Below are 25,823 nucleotides of genomic sequence, written 5' to 3'. Positions count from 1 at the left end.
ATGTTACTTGTATTTATTGTGACACTTGTTGCTTTTTGGTTATCTGATCCAGGAAGCTTGTTTTATCAAAGAAGCAAAACCTTTCGATGTTTATGGATGAATTCCTCTTGTCAGCATTGGTTCTTTAATATTCACCAAAAAGTGAACAAGCTTGGAGCCTTAGGTAGATATTTTACAAAGCCTTCTGTACTGTTATCTTATGCTAAGTACTGAATATAAATGTTGTTGAGGGTACCACCAGTGACATGCAGATGCAATGTTTATTATGAGAACGCCAACGGCATAGTGCATCAACGGAAGTTTGAGTTTCCGAGAAGGAGGCCTTTACAACATCGACCAGATCTGGATTATTTGAATTTAGTAAGGTTCTGCTATTGTTTTATTCTCTTGCACAAACTATTCTTCAAAATATGTTACCATGACATAGATAAACTTTTCATTTCCTTAACATTGTTCAAAGGGCTTGACATTGCTCAACATTATATGAGCTTTTCTCCTACAGATGCTTCTTTGGCACGGCAATGCAACCAGACTTAAGGCGATGGCACTCACTTACATACTCTGCAAGAGCCCACAATGGAAAAATATTCCTATAATCTCCATAGTGTAACATGCAATTCTTCATGAAGGCTCCAGTGATTTCCTGCCATAGATAATTGATGATCAAATGGTTAGACTACCACCCAATATATATAGTCAGCTACAAAAGAACATCATTTTCCATTTCCCAAAACCATGTTAAAATGTTACTCCTTTGGTTTTTTATTCATGTTCAAGTGAGCTACCTGTTGGGGAAAATCACCATCTTCCATTTGGGAATTCATCAACAGCTTTGCAGTCCTGTGAAGGGGTGTTAGGTCTCTCTCCGCCTGTTATAAAGGAAGGTTAGACTCAAATGTTTGAGGATAAGCCATATTGTGAAAATAATGTAGAAGACCAAGTTAAGCTTATTGATGGTGGAACTGTATAAACTGACCTGCCCAGAAGAAAGCAACCCCATCAGAGCCCACCCGGTTTGTACCAGATTTGACTTGTTTCCTTCAAGAGGTGTAAGTTTATGTATCACCAAGCACAAGGATTACTTGTTTTTGTGCATGTATCTACCAGAAAACAGAGTAGTGGGTGGCAAGTAAGAATTACCTTATCCTGGCAAGAAATATAGCTCTCTCCCCAACCACCATCATCTCTTTGTGATTTGAGTAGAAAATCAACAGCTCTACCAATAGCAAGACAGTTGTGGTAAGTCCTGCCAGCACCTGCTAGGCCCCCAAGTGCAAACCATGAGCCATGGGTGAAACATACTCCCCAATTGCCATACCTGGTGAAATGCTTCCTTGTTTAAATGGATCTGCACTGCATATATAAAAAGAGATTTCCCCAGTGAAATAGTAATAGTGGAGTTGAGAAACATACCATGAGCCATCAGGCATTTGTTGGTCTTCAATGTACTTGGTAGCATTTGTGATGAAATTGTCTATCTCCTTCGTCCTGTGTTGGGGGTATAACTTCTTAAACAAAACCAGACCTTGAATTGCTGATGCAGTGCACTTGACATACCTAGATCATCGTTTTGTTAGTCTCCAAGGAAGTTAAAAGCTAGTAGGGTTAGAAAAAAAAAGCTGGTCTATTATCAAGAATTTTACTCATGCTCAATGACAATGTCTTCAAAAATTTCAGAGGGGTTGAGCAGCTGAAAAGAGAAGGGATTAACATTGATTTAGATTCAAAGAATACACACACACAGAGAGAGAGAGAGAGAGAGAGAGAGAGAGAGAGAGATAGATAAAACGGAAACATTGAACTTACTTAAACAAGTTGAAGTAATTTACCTCTAACCATTCTGAAGCTCCTGCAGGCTCCCAGACTGCTAAACCACCATTTTTACTCTGCAGTGGCTTTGAAAACAAGGGTTATTGATACTAAGAAGTTATAACCTGTTTTGTGATGGGGACAACCATGGAAATGGCCCAAGGAAGATGATTCTCACCTGTAGGGAAAGCAAGATGTTGATAGAATCAAATAGTCGTTCGGGTTCCATCGTCATACCAACAATTTCTGGTGCCATCATTGAAAATAGGAGACAACACTGCAACAGAGGGTACTTCAGTGAGAAACCAAGTGACTTTAGTTAATCTGCAAGCCCTAACACAATTAAGTGTTTGAACAGAAAAAGTTACCTTCAAACCTTCTACAGTGCAATCAGAAACTTGCCAACCATGATCCTGATCTGAGAATGTCCACGATCCTTTGGAAATTTTGCGATACATGCTTTTAAAGTCACCAGAAGGATTGTCCTTGACCTTCAAGATTTCAAGCAGTATGAAGCAAATAGACCATGAGAAACCCAAGTAGATTCTAGTTAAAGTCAAGACACAAACCTGAGATTCCTTTATGAATTCATGTCCTTTCTTGAGTGTAGGTCCAATTTCATTTGTCATATTGCAAGCTAGCAGTGCTTGAAGGGCAAAACCAGTGTCCCACTCTTGACTACCAAAGGTCTACAACAATTGACAATTTCAAAACCAATTAGGCAGGAAAGGATAAAAGCATAGCTTCAAACCAGTTGCACACTTGAAATATTTTAAGAAAAAGATGAATAGATATTATCTAATTTTCCTACAACTGTTTGGGAGATTTGTGATTGAATTAATTTGTTTTCTGACCTGCATCTTTAGTCCATCTTCTGCAACCCATATAAAATCTGGGATCCTAGCAAGGTGCTTCTTAAAATAATCCCCATTTGGATCTTCAACCCAACATGCGAGCATACACAATGCCTATTCAACTTAAGCGATATTAGTATCCTAAAGAAGTGACATATTGTCTAAATAGACGTTATCCACTGCAGAAAAATACCTTCTCCACACTTGCAATAGTGATGTATCTACTGTTTTCATCTTCATAATGGATGTGTTTCATTGTTACTTCAAGAGCCTTCTGTCTCAACTTGTTGAAGGGCCAACGAGTAAGAAGAGGCTCAGTACATATGTACAAACTATCCCACATCAGATCTTGTATTAAGGGATGGGGGTAGTAGAGATCCTCCTGCAATAAACAATTTTGAATGTGTGTTTCATGCATGCGTAGCATATTCATCGGAAATGGAAAAGTGTTCCATACAAAAACAAAACTTACCTTTGCACAAAGATGTCGTACTTCCTTCCAATTGATTTCATTATATGCTTGAAGGAAGAGCTCTTCTCTCAGTTCTAGAACAAGAGGCGTGATTGGGCCAACGAATCGTTTACCATATAGGTATGACATGGGCATGTAAACCAACCGACTATAGCACCACATTTTTGCTGCATTTATGGACTCAAATTACAAGAAGCTCGACCAACGATAGGAAAATGAAAGTTAGACCAAAGTAGACATGGGAATGTCATTTCTTGAGACTAATAAACCATCCCCAGGTTGAATTTTTAAGTATTCGTGCGTGATCTTATAATTGTACAAGGCTGAAGTTACACAGCTTTTGGCTTAAACATTTCGAGTCCGTGTGACCAATTCCAAGTTTTATGTAAGAAGACCCTAGGATGTAAAATGCATTAAGTGCAGAAGTAGATGTGAAATTCAAGCACTTGAGTAGATGACTACAACACAAACCTGGATGCATAGGAAGACGAGAAGGGAAGAGCCAAAACTCTGGGGGCATTGGGTTGCTTCCTGACCAGTCAAACAAGCCAAAAATCTACACGAAAGAAGCAATATCATATAAGATTCAGTCCATCACACAAGAATGCATTGTATAGGATGAATGTGAACTTGTGTTTCAAGTGGCCATACTGAAAGCCAAGTCTTTCCCCAAGAGGGAATAGATGTCACTCCACCACGATTGAGGATCCATTTACGCCCTCTTGCACAAGCATTGTCTCTACCACCATGGCGCCCTTCTCCAAAGATACGCATACAAATGTAGCTGAGTGTTGTACAAAACATTGTACTGTGTCCCTCAATATGCAATCCCCACCCACCATCTTCATTCTGCCATGTACATAAGCCATTTTCATACTTCAAAGCTCCAAGCCCATTTATGAGGTTAGGATGATGACTAGGTTCAAAATATATATACCTGATGACAGTATAGGTAGCGAAGAATTTCTTTACGATATTCTCCAGGGAATATAGTGTCAAGATGGCCTGTAATGTATAGACACATGACCTGCATTTTCCATGAAATTATTCCATTGAGAATGGCTATTAAAATGGTCCATATACATGATTTTAAGGAGGGTGAGAGGGTGTTGAGTAGACTCACTAGGGGAGGAAGGAAATACAATGGGCCAGCATTTTCAGCAGGCCAATGGCCATCACTAGCCTGCAAAGCTGAAAAGAAATGTGCACCCCTTCTCACTACTGCTGTGGCTGTCTCATATGTAATTTCTTCACCATCCCCAACCTTCGCTTGTGGTATTGTTTGTTTGAAATTTTTCTCTCTAAAAAACTGTAGGTTTTTTTTTTTGGCCAAATGAAATGGGAGTTAGTGAAGAACAAGTTTAAAAGAAAAGGTAAATTAACCTCAATAGTAAGCATCTATTTATACAATTGTTCGAAGCTAAGAGAATCAAGATAGAGTTGCAATTGTTAAAGCGCATAATATGTATTTTGGGTCCAAATCCTACAAACTTAACCTTTTAGGAAATTAGTTGTTCATCATGGTATCAAAGCTCGATTTTGGAATGGGTCTTACCTTTCATTGTCTGACAATCTGATTGATGGTGTCTCAACCAGCTCAAAAGAAAAGAAAAGAAAAGGTAAATTGAGCTCAATAATAAGCATCTATTTATACAGTGGTTCCAAGCTAAGAGAATCAAGATAGAGCTCACAATTGTTAAAGCACATAATATATATTTTGGGTTAAAATCCTACAAACTCAACCTTTTAGGAAATTAGTTGTTCAATATGATATCAAAACTTGGTTTTGGAATTGGTCTCACCTCTCATTATCCGACAATTTGGTCGATGGTCTCTTAACCTAGGGCCTGGTGTATGAGGGGAATATTGTTGGGTTTTCCCATATCTCTTATAGAAGGAATTGGGTGACTCCTTATCAGTGTGAGGGAAAATATCTCCCTTTATGTTAATTTTTGGGGTGATAAGGTCCAAAATCACCCAATAGTAGTACCCCCAATATATCCTCTTTTTTGTTTTTTTTTTTTTTTTTGGTTTTACTTTATGATATCTTAATCTCATTTGGTGGGAGGTGAGCCTCATATGGTGGCGCACTATGGGCACCTTGTTTGATGAAGTCAAGTGGTATCAATACATGTTTTTTTTTTTTCCCCAATTCATTCAGTTCACGTGTAAGCCCAAAAATAGAAGCTAGGCATGTATGAGGGAGAGGAAGGGTGTTATAGAGAGAGAGAGAGAGGTGGGAGGTGAGCCTCATATGGGGGCCCACTATGGTCACCTTGATCGATGAAGTCAAGTGGTATCAATACATGTTTCTTTTCCCAATTTATTAAGTTCGCATGTAAGCCCAAAAATAGAAGCTACACATGTACGAGGGAGTGGGAGGGTGTTAGAGAGAGAGAGTAATCAAACATATGGAAACGAATTAAATAAGAAAGCTAGCTATGTACGTTCATTTAAAAACGGGAATCTAGGATGCAGATGACACATAAATATCTGTTGTGATATCAAGACTAGAGATAGATGGGATCAAACCACCTGCATCCGCCAAAGGAGGTCGCTGCTGGGCTTAACCTGAAACCGGTTTTTCCAGAAATTCTCACGAGCTGCTTCGACCTCAGCTCGCTCTTCTGTGGTTCCATAGTCAGGATCAAACTCCCATATCTGTCTTCCCACGAAGTTGTTGGTGCTGTAGATGTAGGGATCATCGCCTCCATCTGCAACCTTGAGCCTCCACATTTTCTAACGCACCAAACAGACGTGATATATCTCTATGTATATCTAAGTTTACAAATATGTGCGTCTCCCTTCCGAAAACACCTGCTGATCATGAAATCACCAGAAAGGTAAGACAAGCTTTTCTTTGCAGTAAAATTAAGTTAAAATGATACAGACCAAGGACAGAGAGATAGGTGCTGGGTGGGCAGAGAAGAGAGAGACTTCAGAAACTTGGAATGGCGAGTTCCAGGTGGGAATCACTCATTCATATAGAAGCACAACACCAAGTCAGTCACCAACCCCCATCACTTCTATTAATTCCTTTTTCACCCACTTCAAGTATTTTATGGAATTTTTCACCAACCCCCACCAAGTTTGTGGAATTTTTTGACTTTCAAGTATTTTTTATTGATATATTTTATTTCAAAGAAAAGCTTGTCTTACCTTTATGGAGCCTCTGATATAAGGATGGTGTCTTTGCAATAAAATTTTAGGGAATTGATATATTTTTTAATTAAAGAATCCCACGCATTAATTTTATTTAAATAAAGTTTATTTACTCAATAAAAATATATAATTATGTGCTAATCATAATTATATATTTTCTAATTAATTTCATTTTCTAGAAATCAATGCTAATCTAATGAGGGCCTACTATAATTTCATTTTCTTGTATAAAATATTCTTCAAACTTCTATCTCACAATTCAATCTTTTCACTAATGCGCAAGCTTGGTATTTGTGAAGCTATTTTTTTTATCAAGGATCTTCTTTGGAGATATCAATTTTTACCTTTAATCAAGAGTCTTTATCTTGAAAATCACCTTACAAATGTTGGGGCTCCTCTAGAAGAAATAGAAAATGAAGATGGCAAGAAGGAAGTCAATCCAAGCTACACAATCTTATAGGGTTGATAAAAAAATATAAAGTATTACCATTAGAGGACAATCCTCTAATTGTTGAAAGAAGACAAACATTTCAATACCAATTCTTGACACATAGTCTACAGTTACTATCACTACACTTTCCATCATGGAAACACCTTTTCCTTTTCACAAAGTCCATTTCAACCACCTTTACACCTGATCCTTCCTCTCCACCGTCTCTACACTCCACACTAGATTTAATAAACCAATTATTTATCAATCTTCCAATTGCCCCAACTTCTCTATCAACACAACCTATGCCTAACGATATATCCCTCTCCTTCACCAAAACAACCCACACAACTTCCCACTTGCATTAACACTCATGGCTAGTCACCTATCCAAAATTGAGACAAAAACGTTATTTGGCTCTCCATGTTAGCCATTCTACTCATATTGAACCTAGAACTCTTAAATAAAAACTTAAACAACCTCATTAGGTGGTTGGAATGGAGGATGAAATAAACAACTAGAGGTTAAAAATGTCTTCTTAACTGACCATATGAGGAAATGACCCTGATTTTCCTTCACATGTTTGTCTTCTTAAATGTTCCCTAAATGGACTAAAGCAAGCCTCTTAAGTTTGGTTTAAGCGTTTATCACAAGCTCTTATTCAACTTGGTTTCTTTAATACCAAGATTGACTCATCATTATTTATTTTTCATACAAGTTCTCTAATTGTTTTAATCTTAGTTTATGCGGATGACCACGAACTCTTAAGTCAAAACTTAAACAACATCATTAGGTGGTTGATATGGAGGAAGAAATAAACAACTAGAGGTTAAAAATGTCTTCTTAATTGACCATCTCAAGGAAATGACCCTAATTTTCCTTCACACGATTGTCTTCTTAAATGTTCCCTAAATGGACCGAAGCAAGCCTCTTAAGTTTGGTTTAAGCGTTTATCACAAGCTCTTATTCAACTTGGTTTCTTTAATACCAACACTGACTCATCATTATTTATTTTGCATACAAGTTCTCTAATTGTTTTAATCCTAGTTTATGCGGATGATGTTATTGTTACAAGTAGCAACCCTTGCTATATGATCCAATAGATTATCACTAGTTTCAACTCTAGATTTGCTTTAAAGACCTTGGCTACCTAAAATATTTCTTGGAAATTGAAGTCAAATATTTTCAAGTTGGTTTCTTATGGACTTGCATTTTTCACAAGCGTTCCTACTCAATGGCAAGACTCGTTTTTTTAGTGAAAAACTAATTTTGAAAAAGTTAGAGTCACCCTTTATTTTTTTTTATTTTTTCAAAGGAAAATAAAATATAAAATAAAACTCTAAAAATGACTCTTTATTTGGAAAAATATGTATTTGAAAATCGAATCCAAATCCGGGGGTCAAGTTACATATCGAGAAGGTATCATAAGGTAGCACTACTCTAAGCCCTAAATAAATGTCTCTACTAATTAAATTGAGGTAACTATAATTGATTTGTAAATCAATGGATGCTAAGAATCACGAAATATATAACAAAGTAATAATGAAAGCATGATTAAAGATCACTCAAACAAGCCATGCACACTCAAAGAAGCACTTAAACAAGGAAAGAAAGGAACGTACCTTATAACATGCTAAGTGTTCTTATAAAATAACATAATGTTAACAAATAAAGCATATCAAGGAAGCATTCAAAACAATACATGCATACCCAAAGAATCAAACAAAGGAAAAAGAGAGGAAGTGTACCTTGATAGCTAGCAAAGAACTTTCATAAAATCACTGAGGTTTAGTTCATAAGTAATAATAATAACATATATAAAATCATAGGTAAGACTTCACAATAGATACAACATATTCATATCTCAAATCATGAAATAAAGAGATGATAAGGTATGAACAAGATGAAACAAAATTCAGAATTGGCTAACAAGTATTCACTCACAAAAATTAATCTAAATAAAATATCAAATAAGGAATTCCAATCCAAAGAAAGGTTCAAATAATGTGCATAATATGTTAACAATGTAAATCAATGATCAAAGGAGCTCAAAATCATGCATAAAGGGGATCGAATTATAAAAAACATATAGGCTATCATCAACAAGGCAGAACAAGGGTATTTGCAAAATAAATCTTAAATAAAAAACCTAAAATTGTTATTTTATCAAAATACAAAATGGAAAACATCTTAAATATGTCTAGATCATAATAAAAAAATTCCAAATTATTTAATTATATGCTATTCAATACCAAATTAAATCAAACTAAGGACACTACATAGAACATTCAACATATGATCAAAATAGAGATTTTTATGAAATATATCCTAAAAAAAAATCAAGAAATTGAATTTCATCACAAAAAAATAAAAATAAATAAAAGGACAAGATCTCCTATTTTTTCTATATTAAAACCCAAAAGATCAAATTGTTTAATTATGTGCCATTCAATACCACATTTCATCACAATTCATTTTGGTAAAAAAAACAAGACAAATATCAAAGCATACAAGAATTAATTTATTTGGCGAATTTAGAAGTGTGGTAAAATCACACAAAAAGTTATACAATTTCTTCAATATGATTACATTACATGAAAAATAACAGCGAGATTAAATCATACAAGAACTTAGTGAAATTCAACCAAATAGTCCTTAACTATAGAATAGAGCTAGTTTAGTGGGTGTAGAAATGAAAAATTATTTCTCCTACTTGGGAGGTCAATTTTGAGTGTCACAAGGGTTCAAATTATAATTTATGAAGTCTAGATTAAGGAAAAACATCAAAATAAATTAATGAAATCACCAAATAATTTAATTTTACAAAACTATTTTGGGTGTCCTATTTTGTACTGAAATTGGACCTATTGGAAGACTAATTTAAATGCCTTGCTTGGAGAAACGTTTCAAGCTCAAAAAATAAAAAATAAATAAATATTTCACATATTTAAGAAGTTTAGAACAATAACCAACATTGGAAACTTCAAAGGTGTAGTAGACTAACAACAATGGCAATAGAGAACCAATTTTTGGAAAACTTTGAATGTAGGGATTCACTAGGTCCCTTTTTAATTTTTATGAATTTATCTATGCTTCCTTAACCTCATGCAAGCATGAATAAGCTTACTAAGGCTAGGAATGACTCCATTGATTGGAGCTTTGAATTTAATTCATGTATGAGAAAAACAAAAAATAAATGAAAACCTTTTCAAATATGCATACCAAATGAACAAGGTACCATTATTTTTAAAAATATACTTCTCTTCACCCAATTGATCTAAGATGACCTTTGAGGACGCACTTTATTTTAGAAACAATTAAAAATACTTTCAAAATCATTAAAACACTTAAAATCATAAATCACTAAAAAGGCACCTAAAGACAATTGTGTGTGTATCAAAAAATGAGTATTCAAAGTGAAGTGAATAGTGAACTATTTGTGCATCTTAAAAATGACTTAAAAAAATGACCTTAAAGTGTGCCAAAATTAACCCTCTAAAGTGTCCTAAACAAGCATATAAAATTGACTTAAAAGTGAAATGAAAAAGTGATACCAAAAATAGAGATACATAGTGAAATCAACTAATGACTTATGTGAGTGATTTGTGATGAAAGATTATAAAGGTTAACTAACCTAAAAATAAAAACTAAGAGACATGAATCAATGCAAAAACAGTAACATTCAAAAACAGTAACGAAAATGAGAAGAAATAGGAAGAGAAAAAGAAGATATAGAAGAAATCAAAACTAAAATTAAAATTCAGTAACTTACCTCAAACTTTCCCTTCAAAATTCGGTGGTGTCCTCTTTACTTTTCACAAATTTGATCTATGCAGCTGCATGTGTTCTCAATGGCTGATGTGTGCCTTCTTCTCCAACATTCTGCTACTATATCTCTTAAGGATCAAAGTTGTTGCATGTTTTCTCGCTCCTTCACCGGATGCTGCTACATGTCATGCTTTCATCTTCCCTTAAAAAAATCTACCGTAACTTTCGCTTCAAGAGATGCACTAATAGCTCCATAATCAACCTACTCTAATCATCAACTGTGTACAGCCAGCTCAAGTAAAAATATGAATAGCGTTTTTCCCTCTCTATTTTCATTTTAAAAAATTAGTCCTTCTCTAGAAACTTCCCTCAAATTATGCCATGCACTAAAAAATCACATGCAATCAATCGAAAAAATTAATCATGTACTAAAATATTAAAAATCAATCATGCAATCACAATCAATAATCAAAGATGAACTTAAAATTAAAATCAAGCATACATTCCAAATCAAGATTCAAATGTGAACTCAAAATTAAAATCACTCATACACTAAAAATTAGTCATGCAATAAAATCAATCACATGCACTCAAAATATAAAAAATCATTCATGCACTTATAATATCACAAATCAATCATGCACTCAAAATATCAAATAACAAATCAAAGTTCATCTAACTTAAAAACATGTAATAAAAATCAAAATCAAACCTAATGCACTAAAAACACATAAACTAAACAATAAAAGGACGCATTAGAAAAGAAACTCCTAACCTAGAATTAGAGCAACTAAAAAAATCACACTTGGTATCCATATAATCCTCCAAGATATATCTCCAAAAGAGGTCCAAAAATGGTCATAAGGTGGCTAATAGTGACCACCAATGGAGACAATAAAATCTCATAAATGGATCCTAAGTATGCAATGAGGGGTCATAATATGAAGGAAGACGAACACTAGATAAAATGTGCCAAGAAGACAAAATTGAGGGTCTAAAAATATCTCTCTCTTCGGTAGAGATCACAAGTGTAATGAATAGATCACGAATACACAAGAGATGAATGAAGTGAAGTGAACTATACCAAAGAATATAAAAGAGCCCAAAATTTTATCCTAGCACATGATATGATGAAATCAAGAATCAACCACACAAGGAGAAATGGGTACTTTGGATAATGGAAATAAAGGGAAGTTCATGCGATGAAATGATGGAAATAATGAATATGGTGAAATGATGAGGACAAGGAGTGTAAACCTACCATCTTTGAACACTAAGAAACTACGACCCTAATTGCCAAAGAGAGAAAAAAATAGCTTTGAAATCAAACCGAAAATAATGGCTCTAAATGCCAAAACTAAGAAGAATGACTCTGAACACCAACACTAGGAAAACAAATGGCTCTGAACGCCGATATTGAAAGCAATGGTTCTATATGCCAAACTGAAAATAATGACTTTGAATGCCAAAGCAAAAAATAATGGCTCTAAATGCCAAACTGAAAAAGTGGTTTGTACTCTTTCTAAGCAGAGTATACTAGAGACTTTCCTCATAAAGCACATATGCTAGATTGTTCTACCATAGCCACACTTACATCTATCAAAGTTTCACTAACTAAAGATGATTTACAACCTTCCAATTTGAGTATCACACCTTGGTTGGTACCCTCCAATGTTTGACATTCATTAGACCAAATATCACTCACGTAGTTAACAAAGTGTGGCAATACCTCCAACAACCAAGGCAAATCTTAAGGTTGTGAAACAAATCCTATGTTGTTTAAAAGGCACCCTAGATTACAATATTTTCTTATTGGCTTAAAGCTCAATATTATTATATGCTTTTGTTGATTCTTACTATGTAGGTTATCCAATAACAGTGAGAAACACTATTGATCTTGTGTTTATCTTGGCACCAATTGTATTTTCTAGTCTTCTAAGAAACAATGATCAATAGCATGCTCTTTTGTAGAGGCAAAGTACAACTCCATGATTGCAACTACTTCAAAATTAATTTGGCTTATCTTTCTCTTATGTGACATTAGCCTACCATGTCCCAATCTCCATTTCTCTTTTGTGATAACATAAGTTCATTAGATATGGCCAAAAATTCGGTGTTTCATGCACTAACAATGCACATGGAATTAGATTTCCATTTTGCCCATGAAAAAGTTGTAATGGGGCACCTTATAGTCATTCCATTGTGTTCCATTTGTTTCTCATTTGGTACTATTTTTTTAGCCAACTTCAAAGTTCGTTGTTGAGGGATTTTTTTTTTTTATGGGTCTTAATTATGACCTTAGTTGCATGCTTATTTTAGTTTACTTAGTTCACTTAGTTGCATACTTAGTTCGACTCACTTAGTTCAGTTAGTTACATTATAGGTTCAACTAGCTTAGATGCATTCTAGGTTAAGCTCACTTAAATGCACTTTAGTTTTGCTCCCTTAGATGCACTTTAGTTTAGCTCCCTTGGGTTCACACATGAGGGGATTTTTAGGAAGAGATTCTTTTAAGAAGACATGACTACATATTGCATGAGAGGAAGAGATCCACACATTTTATTTGGAAGATATGGGCTACCATTGAGAGGTACATGACTATTAGAGACTAATTTTGAAAAAGAAAAATTGGAGACTTGAAGATTTCAGAGAAATCAAGAGAGATTCATGTGATGAATGTTTAGAAAGGTGCGACTTTCGTTTGCCATAAGGATTAGAACAACTTTGTAATTGTTTTAGGGAAAGAGATCAAGAAAATTATGTCATTAGAGAGGGCTCACACACATAGGACTCTCTTTGGATTGATGGATTAAAGAGATTAAGAGAGAATAGGAGAGCTTTCTTGTCATATTGTAGACCCTCAATTTTGTCCTCCTACCACATGTCCTATTAGGTATTTATTTGATATTTTACAGTAATTCCCTGGTGGCCCATTACTACTCGTGTAGCCTATCTTTTCTAAGCCACCTTGGAGACTTTGGTTGAGGGATTTATCTACCCCTGTTGTGACTCTTGGCAACTCTAATTTAGACTTAGGCCCACTTAGGCACCTTGGACCCATTAGGCACCACCCTAGGCCCACTTAGGCACTCTAGGTCCACTTAGGCATCTTAGGCCCATTAGGCACCATCCTAGACCCACTTAGGCATTCTAGGCCCACTTAGGCACCTTAGGCCATTTAAGCACCACCTTAGGCCCACTTAGGCATTTTTCTAGGTTTAGTTTCACTTAGAGTTATTTCCTTGTCTTTCTTTCTTTATTTGTTTTTATTGATTGATTTTAGAATTAAGTGAATTTTTTACTTATTTTATATTATTTGATCATTAGTATTACTTGTATTTTTGTTAATTTATTTTATTTTGATTTTAGGATTGAGTTTTGACTTATTTTATATTATTTCATCATCATTATTATTATTATTATTATTATTATTATTTAAATAATTATAAAAAAATTGCGTGTAGATGATCATTTGGGCCAAATCATGAAATATTTATTTGTTTTGTTATTATTTTATATTTTTTTCTTTTTTTGATTGGTTTGGTTTTTTCAGCCACCAAGCCATGCAACCTCCAGTAGTCTTTTGTCTCCATTAATAGAAGAAGAGAAACGAAGTCCATTACAAGCCACCTAGGTGTCACACTCTCAACCGTCGGATGAGGAGAAGAGATAAAAGTTGAAGCACCAGCGGAGGAGGATGATCAACCGAATCCACATCAATTGTATTTGTATTAGGAAAAACTCAATGAGTGGCCATGCAGTCGAACCAAAAAGAGAATAATGAATGGAGTCAACATAACATGTATAGGAATAAGATGGTGATGTTTTGGAAAGTGGGGAAATCAATCCAGTGAGAGAGCATCTTTTTATGAAAGAAAAATCTCCATAACCGGTTTAGGCAAGTGGAAAGAAGCTGATGCAGCATGTATATAGACAGGGAGCTGCTCTTGGGTTTGGAGGAATATTTCGGGCGCACAATTGAGAGTGGGGAGAGGTATCGGGCTGGTGAGTTTTCTAATGGGAAGGGATCATTCACGGAGTTGATCCTGATCACCAACCGGTGTTGTCTCCAATCCCAGAGATTCGGATCGCCCTTGGAAAATAAGAGAATCACGTGTTGTTCTTGTTGAAATATTAGGAATGCTTTCCTTATATCATTTTTCCCTTATATCATTCAGTGTTGAGATATTAAGAATGTTGAGATATTAGGAAAGTTGAGATATTAGGATATTAGTTGTTATTTCCTTGTATCATTCTTTCCCATTCTTATAATGGTGATTACCCTCTATATATACTCTGTACATGAACGAATGAAAGAATGAATGAAAAAACTATCATTTATCCATTTGAAGATGGTATTAGAGCCATGGAACTAAAATCCTGGATATTGTGTCGCTATGGTAGTCCAACAACGATCAACCATCCTAACACAAGCCCTAATATTGATAAGTCAACCTTCAAATGCACTCATTGCAATAAGATTGATCCCATTAGTCCAGATATCCCACAATTTCAAAGCAACGACTCTTGGTATGACCAGGAAAACAATGAGGAACTGAGGGTTGGAACCATGGACCTTTAGATCATGTTTAGGCTATCAACACTTTGTTATTAATGATAATAATCGTGATGAACGGAAGAAGGATTCCAAGAAAACCTCGACTGCAACTGTTGCCGAAATAAAAACAGAGGCTAATGTTGTTGAGAAAGCCTCTGCATTGGTAGCCGCTAAAGATCATGGTGGTAAGTTTTTAAATACTTTTACACCTGTTATTAATAGTGCATGGATAATTGATTCTGGTGCTACAGATCATATGACTTTTGATTCTAGATAGGTTTCACCCCTTAGACCTTCGTCACAAAAAATTGTTTCCACAGCCAATGGTAACACAACCCCAGTCATTGGGGAAGGATCCTTAACTCTTACTGATACTTTGAATTTGGATTCTGTTTTAGTTGTTCCATCTTTAGATTACAATCTTTTGTCAGTTTCTCAAATCACTGCAGCCTTATCTTGTATTGTTATTTTTTGGCCTGAATTTTGTGTGATTAAGGACATCCAAACAAGACAGACGATTGGTTGTGGTATTAAGCGGTGAAAACTCTATTACTTGGACTTACAGTCAAAGGATTCAAATAAGTTGCAACAAGCCTTGATGGTAGATGGATCTGAGGGGGAGAATAAAAAGTCTGAAATTTGGTTGTGGCATCGACGTCTGGGACATGCTTCCTTTTGTTATTTAAAAAAATTGTTTCCTAGTTTGTTTGCAAAGAGTGATATTTCTGGTTTCTGTTGTGATATTTGTGAATTGGCTAAAAGTCATCGTGCTTCGTTTTCGTTAATTTTGAATAAAACTCCGCTTCCTTTTATGGTTATACATTCTGATGTTTGGGGCCCATCCAAAGTCCTAAATTTGAGTGGCTCACGTTGGTTTGTTACTTTTATTGATTATTGTACGAGAATGACATGGTTATACTTGATGAAGACCAAAGATGAAGTGAACTTGTTGTTTCAAAATTTTCATAAAATGATTGAAACTCAGTACAATGCAAAGGTTTGGGTTCTGCGTAGTGATAATGGTGGAGAATATCAAAGTTCTGATCTTCAAAAGTATTTGGAAGGACATGGCATCATTCATTAGACTACTTGTTCCAATACACCCCAGTAAAATGGAGTCGTTGAACGGAAAAATTGGCACTTATTAGAGATTGTTCATGCTTCCTTGATAGCAGCAAAAACACCGATATCTTATTGGGGAGAAGCAATCACATCTACCGCATACTTGATCAATCGAGTACCTTCCAGCTCAATTAACTTCCAAACAACTCTCCAAGCTCTTACTAATGCCGTAGTTGCCCCAACCGTCCCAAATCTACCTCCTCGTGTTTTTGGTTGCGTCGCATTTGTGCATCTACACAAACACCAACGCACCAAGTTAACTTCCCATGCATTGCAATGTGTGTTTGTTGGATATGCATTGCACAAAAAGGGATATCGATGTTACCATTCTCCAACTCGATGAATGTATATTACAATGGATATGGTGTTTCATGAAGATTCGATGTATTTTTCATTTGAGTCTGAACTTCAGGGGGAGTACCATAAGGAAATTCAGACTCTCGATTATGATTATCATATCTCTGAGAATGATGAATCTGGACAATCTAAACTAGTGAACCAAGAAGCGAGTGAGTTGGATATGAGTGGTCAACAATTTGGGTCCAAAGATGTCTTCATTGAAATACCAAACCAATCGTCATCTGTTGAGGGTGTGCTTAATTTGGAACCTGATCCATTCATGAAACGGTTACCACACCGTCATAATAGAGGTATTCCTAAACCCACATATGAACCTGAATTGTCTACCAAAGTCAAATATCCCATGAGGAACTATGTGTCTAACCATCATTTATTTGAATCAAATAAGTCATTTGTAAATCAATTATCTACTGTAGTTATTCCTAATAGTGTGCAAAAAGCCTTCGCTGATCCAAGGTGGAAAACAGCCATGAATGAAGAGATGAAATCATTACAGAAGAATGAAACATGGGAACTCGTAGAATGTCCACCAGGAAAGAAGCCAGTTGGGTGTCATTGGATCTATACTGTGAAATATAAGGCAGATGGTAGTATTGAACGATTTAAAGCAAGACTGGTAGCAAAAGGGTACACTTAAACTTATGGAATTGACTACACAGAGACATTTGCACCTGTAGCTAAGATCAACACAGTTTGAGTATTATTGTCTTTAGCTGCAAACCTAGATTGGCTATTACAACAGTTCGATGTGAAAAATGCCTTTCTGCATGGCGAGTTATCTAAAGAAGTATATATGGATCTTCCACCAGGATGCATGGTGTCAGAAAAGCAATGTCAGAAGGTATGCAAATTGAAGAAGTCATTGTATGGGTTGAAGCAATCTCCGAGAGCATGGTTTGGAAGGTTCACAAAGTCAATGAGAGCTTTTGGCTATCGTCAAAGTAATTCAGATCACACTTTGTTCCTGAAAAAGCAACATGGTAAGATTACGACACTCATCGTATATGTGGATGACATGGTAGTTACAGAAAATGATCCTGAAGAAAGAAAAGCTCTGCAAAATTATCAATCTAGAGAATTCGAAATGAAAGATCTAGGTCCTCTGAAATACTTTCTTGGGATTGAAGTTTCTCGATCAAGTGAAGGAATTTTTCTGTCTCAAAGAAAGTATGCCTTAGATCTTTTACAGAAGACTGGAATGTCGGGATGTCAACCTGTTAATACACCAATAGAAAAAGGTCTGAAATTGTGTGTTGAGCTTAATCAAGTATCAACCAATAAGGGAAGATACCAGAGACTTGTGGGGAAATTAATGTACTTAGCTCATACAAGACCAAATCTTGCTTATGCATTGAGTGTAGTGAGTCAATACATGCATAATCCTGGAGAACAACATATGAATGTAGTCATGCATATTTTGAGGTATTTGAAGAATGCTCCTGGGAAGGGAATTTTGTTCGCTAAAAATGTTGATCATCATAGTATAGAAGTATATACTGAAGCTGATTGGGCCGGTGTAGTGGATGATAGGCGATCTACATCTGGTTACTTTACCTTTGTAGGTGGTAATCTTGTGACATGGAAAAGTAAGAAGCAGAATGTCGTCGCTCGTTCAAGTGCATAAGCGGAATTTAGAGGTATGGCTCTAGGACTTTGTGAGGCATTATGGCTAAGACTCCTCTTACAAGATCTAGGTTACCTATCTAGGCAACCAATCCGATTGTTTTGTGACAATAAAGCCGCATGTGACATTGCTCATAATCCAATACAACATGATCATACAAAGCATGTCGAGGTGGATAGATTCTTCATTAAGGAAAAGTTAGATGATAAGATTGTGGAATTGCCTAAGATTCGATCAGAAGATCAATTGGCCGATATCCTCACCAAAGTTATCTCAAGTCAAGTGTTCTCAAATTTTTTAGACAAGTTGGGCATGTGTGACATCTATGCACCCACTTGAGGGGGAGTGTTGAGATATTAGGAATGCTTTCCTTATATCATTCAGTGTTGAGATATTAGGAATGTTTAGATATTAGGAAAGTTGAGATATTAAGAATGTTGAGATATTAAGATATTAGTTGTTATTTCCTTATATCATTATTTCCTTGTATCATTCTTTCCTATTCTTATAATGGTGATTACCCTCTATATATACTCTATACATGAACGAATGAAAGAATGAATGAAAAAACTACCATTTATCAATTTGAAGAGTTCTTGGATGGGCTGCCATTGCAGGCGAGTATGGAGCGCTGGACGATGAGCATGACTGAAATGGCATCGTCAAAGATGTCTTCATTATACCAGACCTGCATACTGCCACTTTAAGAAAACATACAGTCCACTTTGGTGGCAGCACGCACAGAGAGAGGGGTGGCTCAAAAGCCATCTCCACGCTGGCTCAAAAGCGATCTCCATGCTTCTATACAAGAATCTCAACACCTCGTGCTCAAGAAGGGGTGGGATTGTTTAGTCGCATCTAAACAAAAAGAACGGAAGAGAATGAGTGATCTTGAAGACGTGAGATTGCTTGATTCATTTCGGGTCATAAAGAAGTTTGGCAGCCGCACCAAAGAAAGAAACACTCTGCGCTTCAACAAATCCTCCACGTCACAACTGGTGATCCTCTACTCATTCTTCACCACACCAACTGCTCGCCACCTTGCTTTGGTATCATCACACCCGTTAGGTAATATAGTTTTTTTTATATATGGGTTTTCACTAGGATCTAAAGTTTAGTTTATTTCAAGTTGGATTATTATATTGGGTTGAGTGGGGTGATTTGTTTTATTGGCTCCAACATGTATTGGTTTTAATATGGCAGCATAATCTCACTTTTGTTTAATTTTTGATTTATTACATTAAAGATTAGAGTTGTGTTTAGGGTTAGTTTTGATTTATTATATTAAATTCAGAAAATATAATTTTATGTAGTTTTACTTTGAAAAAAAAATATAGTTTGATCTTTATTTAGTTTAGTTTTGATTATTTAATTATTGATTTTTACTTATTTATTTGCTACTAATTTAATGCTTTGTAATTTATTTATTTATTTATTAATAAGATTGATCCTATGGGTTAAAAATTCAGTTTAAAATAAAAAAAATATGTTGTAGGTAGTTTGAATTGGTTTTAGGTTTAAGTAAAATTTTAGTTTGTTGAAATGATTGATTTTTTTTATGTGTTAAATATTAGATTTTAAACTTACCTTAATTAGTGTTAAAAATGTTTGTTAAATTTAAATTTTATTCTAGTAATGTAAGTTTATACAAAAAAAAAAAAAAAAAAAAAAAATTCCATGAGTTCATATTTTGTTTTAGCTATATTTATTTATTCACGCGTTACCTATTTCATTTATTTATTAATAAAACTAATTTTTATAGGTTAGAAATTTAGTTTAAAATTTTGTTTTGGGTAGTTTTATAATTTAATTTTTGGTTAAAGTAAAATTTTAGTTTGTTGAAATAATTGATCTTGTGTTAAATATTTGATTTTTAAATTTGCCTTAATTAGTGTTTAATTCATTTTCAGCTTAGATTTGAATTTAATAATGTGAATTTATTTAGGAAGCTAATTCCATGAACTCATATTTTATTTTAGTTTTCTATCATTTCATTTGATTCATTTTAATTATTTTAGGTGTTTTTTTTATATATATAATTCTAAGTTATTAATAAAATCAATTCCACATTTAGAAGGTGTCTGTGTTTAGTTTACTCTGATTTAATTTCACTCATCTATTTAGTTTAGGTATTTTCTGTAATATTAGCTCACTAATAAAATTAATTATGACTGACAATTAATATTTTCCCTGATTTAATTTGGTCCATTTTAATCAGTCTAGATGTGTTCGTGTGTTTAATCGATCGTGTGTTAATTCATTATTATTACTCTTAATTGATATGTTTCTTGAATATTAGTCATTAATTTAATTGATTTAAGTTTGAATAGTTTATTACTTAGGTAGTCTCTGGTAAAATTTACTTTTCGGAGGCTATCGGAAAATAGTGAAGATTGGCCTCCATTATCACCATTTTAGTTTGCTCGATTGTAAAAACAAATTACAGTTTATAATTTTGTTTTTCTTTTGTTTGGCTTGGTAGTTTCTTTCTCGTGTTTTGTTGTTTTTCAAATTAATTTATTTTATTTTACAATAAAATACCTTTCTCAAAATGCCCCTCTTAAAAAATATGTTTTAAAAATTCATTCAGAGTCCTTAGGATCAAAATCTCATTTTCTTAAAATAATATGCAACCATTTCTTGATCGGTTTTCATCTTTCTCAATTTTCAATGAAAATTTTGGTTTTGAGTAAAACAAGAATCAAAGCTTATGGTTCCAAATAAATGGGATAATCCTAGACTTGATCCGTGTATACCAATTGGGGAATTGGTGAAACCCCTACATAAGAAATTTTTTCAAACTCTTCCTTGTTACTAGTTTTCACTTAGCCATTGACCCTTTATAATTAGAATTCGTTTTAGCAACTTCGGAATGTTTTTAAAAAAATTTCCAAAACTTGTATGACTTTCCTCACTTCTTGAACTTGAAATTTAAAGTTTCGTTTGAGTTAGAAAGCCATTCTGGAATAGAAGATATAAACGAGTCTTTAGGGTGGCTCTGTTTTCACCCAGTTCTGGGCACCCGAGACCTTTTTGCAAAAATAAAATACCAGATGACTTTTTAAATTTGATTCAATATTTTTTTCTCAATTCTAGGCTTCTTGAAATTGATATTAGACACACAAAATATTTTTTTAAAAATGCCTTTTTGAGGGAGATATGATTTTTCAAAGTCGTACCTACTACACATGCTGAATTCTGGGCATCTGATTAGCTTGAGTGTTTTAAAAATATTTTTGAGCACTATCCAACCCTGGATTCATTTTTTATGTGATATACACTTTGAAATATGTGTGTAATTTTTTTTTTTATGATTTTATGTGATCATTTATTATTTTTTTTAAATTTGTTTATGCATGTCAATTTTTCTTATGTAATCCGGACTTTGTAGAACCTTTAGGTGTCTTTGCTGCAATCTGTCCTTTGAATGAGAGTTTGGCCTTTGGCATGTTTATCTAGATGGGTAGGAGTTGTTTCCTAAAATTTTTCGTAATTAAATTCCACTCTAAACCATTTTTTAGAAAAATTTTTTTATGCTCCATTTTCTAATGGCTTGCTGATGATCTTGTACATTGCTTGATTTGGTTATTTATTTTTGGAGTCATTTGACTTACCTTGGCTCAATGTTGGCTTTGGTACTGTGTATTAGACATAATTAATATGTTATATAATTCATACTTGTCCTAACCATTCTAAGGAGGAATCTTATAAATTATGCATGTTATCCAAGTACGCTTTCTATCACTTACTTTTTTAGAATTTTATGAACATGCATGTTGTTGCAAGCCATATATATGTCTGATTATATCCTTGTGTGCTTAGATGTATGTTAGATTTGTTTGAACAAAATACATGTTGTGTACTATATTTCTATGTTAACTTTGATGTTTTATGATAGTGTTTGAGAAGCAGTCCAGGTACACACTTTGACTTTTGTGATCATGATTTGACTTTTTTTTGGCTTGGCATGTTAATTCTAAAATCACCTTAGTCTACCAAGGTACCTTCAATAAATTAATTAATTGTCACATTCCCCTAAACTTAGTCAATAGAGACCTCTTTAGGGCTTAAAGGGGTGCTACCTTTTAAAGGTACCTTCCCAATAGGTAACCTGATCCCTGGACCTAGACTCGGGTTTTTCAAATACACGCCTTTCCAAAAACTATGGAGTCACTTTTTTAGGGTTTTCTTTCTTGTTTTATTTTTCCTTTTAAAATAAAATAAAATAAATGGCAACTCCGACTTTTCCAAAAATAATTTTTCACCAAATAAAAAGCGAGTCTCACCGATCAAATGGGGGCGCACATGAGACATGCGGGTCTACACATATGTTGAACAAAATTTAGTAATTTGGGCATAAATTTTGTTATAGATACCCAAATGGGTTTATTCTTAAAGCTATGGAAAGCTAACAGAAATGACAAAACTTCATCTTTGATAAGGTTCGGGTGAGCTTTCCCATCATATGTTGAACAAGTTTTAGTACTTTTTGCATAACATTTGCTAAAGATATCCAAATGAGTTGACTCTTGAAGTTATAGAAAGCTAACAGAAAGGGTTACACTTCACCTAATGACAACTTTTCCTGACTCAATTTTTATCAAGGAGTAAATTTCATAACAAATTTTAGGTGTAGGATTAGCCTAAAGAGAGAATCACATCATTGAAAGAAAGGTGGGGTTTTGAGAGCTTTTTGGAGGAAGAAGGAGCCATCCCCATCTTGTCCATTGAGAGAGGGACCTAGGGTTGCCACCAATTAATCTTGAAGAAACAATGAAGTACCCTGAAAAGAAAAGTTGGAGTTTTGAAAATCAAAAAGGCGAGACTCAATGTAGGGAGACAAGAAAAAAGTAAGCTTGCAATCATTGAGAAGAAAAGTACGATTTTTTTTTTCTTGCATATCTCAATTATGATTATCTCTCTTTTAATTTCTTTTTCTTCCATCATGTTTAAGTATAGGAATTCTCTTAGTTTGGGGTAGATATTGAAGGCCACTTTGATTGTTGTTGATGACATATTAATGAGAAGTTGATGAACAGTTAGTTAATTGATCTCATGTTGATTGATGCCTATTAGAATTGAGATTAGGGTTATTTTCACTTGATTAAGGCCCTTTGATAATATATGATAGATGGCTAAGAGATCCTCTATTTGATTTTTGTTGCCTTTGTTTTATTTTTGGCTATTTGTTTCTATTGTGATGTTTGGATTGTTCAGTTTGTTGTCATTTTATTAGAATTACTGAACCTTTGTAATGAAAATTTTGATTCAGGTTATTTATATTCTTTTTAAAATGTTTCTTATAATTGTATGATGTTTTAGACTTCTGAACGATGTTGATAGAATTTTATTTGAGTCTAAAATCATTTTTCAATTACAAGATATAAACCAATCTTTCAAAAAGTCTATTTTTCACTCTATTTTGGATATCCGAATTTGTTTTGTAAAATTAAATTATTTATGTCATCTTTAATTTGTTTTGATAAATTTTTTCCTTAATATAGACTTCTTAAATTTAATTTTAGGATTTTGATATGTTGAAAACCAATTCCTAAGTAGGATAAAAAAATTAAAAAAAAAATCATTTTTCCTACACTATAGACCCTTCATTTTGTCCTTATAGCACATGACTTTAAATGCTCTTTCAGTACTCCACAGTAATCTCTTGGTGGCTCATAGCTACTCATACTACTTATATTTTCTGATCCACTTTGGGGATTTTGGTTGAGGGGTTTATCCGGCTCCACATTATGACCTTGGCTGCCCATCAAGTTTAGATTAAGCTTCACTTAGGTGCACTTTAGGTTAGACTTAGTTAGGCCTACCTAGTCTCACCATATGCCCGTATAGGTATACCCGACCCATTAGGCACCACCTTAAGCCCATTTAGACACTTAGACTCACTAGGCCCATCTAGGCACTTTTAGACTCACTTTTTATATGACTTGCATGATTGCATGACCTGCATGACTTGTGTGGCTTGTATGGCTTTATTTATTATTTTTATTTTATTTTATTATAAGTTTTCTAAATCATATTTCTTGGCTTTTTGGGCATGAGGAAATGGGCCGCCCTTTATTTGGAAGGAGGGTCACCAGAATCTTGGAAAAAGGAAAGTGGCAGATTTTTTTTGGTAGAAGAAAGGAAAGTTTCATTTTAAAAAGAAAACAGAGAGAACAAAAAAAGGAAAAAAAGAAAGGAAGAAAGGAGTGGATTTTCCTCCAGTAGATTTGGGGTTCTTTTTGAGAGTTGATATGTATATATGTAAAAAAAAGTATGTTGTGGAGAGGAGGATTTTTTCATTGTCTTCGTGGGAAAGAGAAAAAAACAGGTGATTCACTGGTTTTGGAAGGATTTTGGGAGAAGAACGATAGTCGGAAGCCAAGAGATTACTATCAAGACTGTCCAGGTACGCTTCTTGTTACTCTCGATGTATATGCAATTCCTTCATTTGGTTGTTTCAGAATGTTCAATTTTGCTGATTGGCGTGGACGTTACGGGCCACAAGTTGTTTTGCTGAGATTGGTCGTTTACTTCTTTGCCCTATTTTGGTTTTGATTCTTTTATGTGTGATGTCTTCTGAAATTTATGACCCATGCCTAAATTTGATCATGCTCTGTTTTCGTTTAAATCCCATTCTGCATTGTTCCCTCTGTTCTTAGCCCACGGATTAATATTTGAAGTGGAGCTATTTATGTTTATTGATCAACATCTTTCACTCTCTTCTTCTCCGAGTTTTATTTCGTTTTTATTCGGTCTCTACCCCTTTTCCTGCACGGTGTTCGAATCCTTGTTGTTGCATTTAGGCGTACATTGGGGAATGACGGAAGTGTTGATATGAGGGATGAAGTGTACAGCAACCTCACTCAAATATTAGATAGTTGGATCCGAGGTACTGTAGTGAATTGGAGAAACTAGAGGGCCATATGCTCTTCCCAAGTTTGATTTTGATGACAGCCACCAAGGGTATCTAAGGTTTGATAGTTTGGTTGAAATTGAGGTTTTTCTTGGCATTGAAAGTCAAGAAGACAACCAGTAGATTGAGGATTTCTCTCAGGAAATAGTGGGATGGAGTTTAGTTCAAGTGCTGTAGAATTTTGCTCTATATCTAGGCGGAACAATGTTTAGTCTGAGGCCACATCCTCAGAATCTGTTGAAATGCTATTAAAATCTATTGGGCAGGAAGAAATTGTTCCAGGTCAAACTACTGTCAAGGACTCAGGTGTCTATGATGAGTTGGGTCAGGGCATGCTATTGAAGTCAGCAACAGAGGTGCAGAAAATTGTGCCATATTAGAGCAGAGAATGGACTCTCATGTGCGCCTGATTTATGGAAAGAGCAGTTTTGTGAAGAAAAACGATGATTTGTTAGAAAGTGGGAGCCAATAGAATAGTGAGATTTCAACCAGTCACTTGAACACTTCTCTGTTATCTGAGGGAACCAGTAAACTTTCTAAAAGTAATTGTGGTGGAAGTGGAAGCCATCATGAGGGAGATGTTTCTAGTAAGCTTGTATCCTCTTCAGCTGAATTGCGCGGGGAATCACATACAACTGAAAATGTAGAATGTGCAATTGGAGTTCATGGAAAAGATATAAATGCTAGAGACCATGTTCTAATTTCCACTCTATCTGAGTCTACTCAAATACACATTCTAAATGCAGTC

At 34.6% G+C, this 25,823-nt stretch overlaps 1 protein-coding gene across 1 annotated transcript; it reads right to left on the bottom strand.

Moving 5' to 3' along the window:
- Window positions 1-283: 283 nt before the first annotated feature.
- LOC117909135 (beta-amyrin synthase 1-like) lies at window positions 284-6,071 on the bottom strand. Its single transcript, XM_034823028.1, has 18 exons — window positions 5,671-6,071; window positions 4,259-4,444; window positions 4,073-4,162; window positions 3,787-3,984; window positions 3,607-3,691; window positions 3,136-3,302; window positions 2,857-3,045; window positions 2,664-2,777; window positions 2,379-2,498; window positions 2,178-2,300; window positions 1,988-2,086; window positions 1,830-1,886; window positions 1,644-1,690; window positions 1,414-1,557; window positions 1,133-1,318; window positions 977-1,049; window positions 786-869; window positions 284-643 (listed from the first exon to the last, which is right to left on the bottom strand). Exons 1-18 carry the CDS (start codon window positions 5,869-5,871, stop codon window positions 497-499), a joined length of 2,310 nt encoding a protein of 769 aa, XP_034678919.1. The 5' UTR covers window positions 5,872-6,071; the 3' UTR covers window positions 284-496.
- Between the last annotated feature and the right edge of the window lie 19,752 nt (window positions 6,072-25,823).

Source organism: Vitis riparia, chromosome 19 (assembly GCF_004353265.1).
Source record: "Vitis riparia cultivar Riparia Gloire de Montpellier isolate 1030 chromosome 19, EGFV_Vit.rip_1.0, whole genome shotgun sequence".
Taxonomy (NCBI): domain Eukaryota; kingdom Viridiplantae; phylum Streptophyta; class Magnoliopsida; order Vitales; family Vitaceae; genus Vitis; species Vitis riparia.
This window is presented reverse-complemented; position numbering and strand designations above follow the sequence as displayed.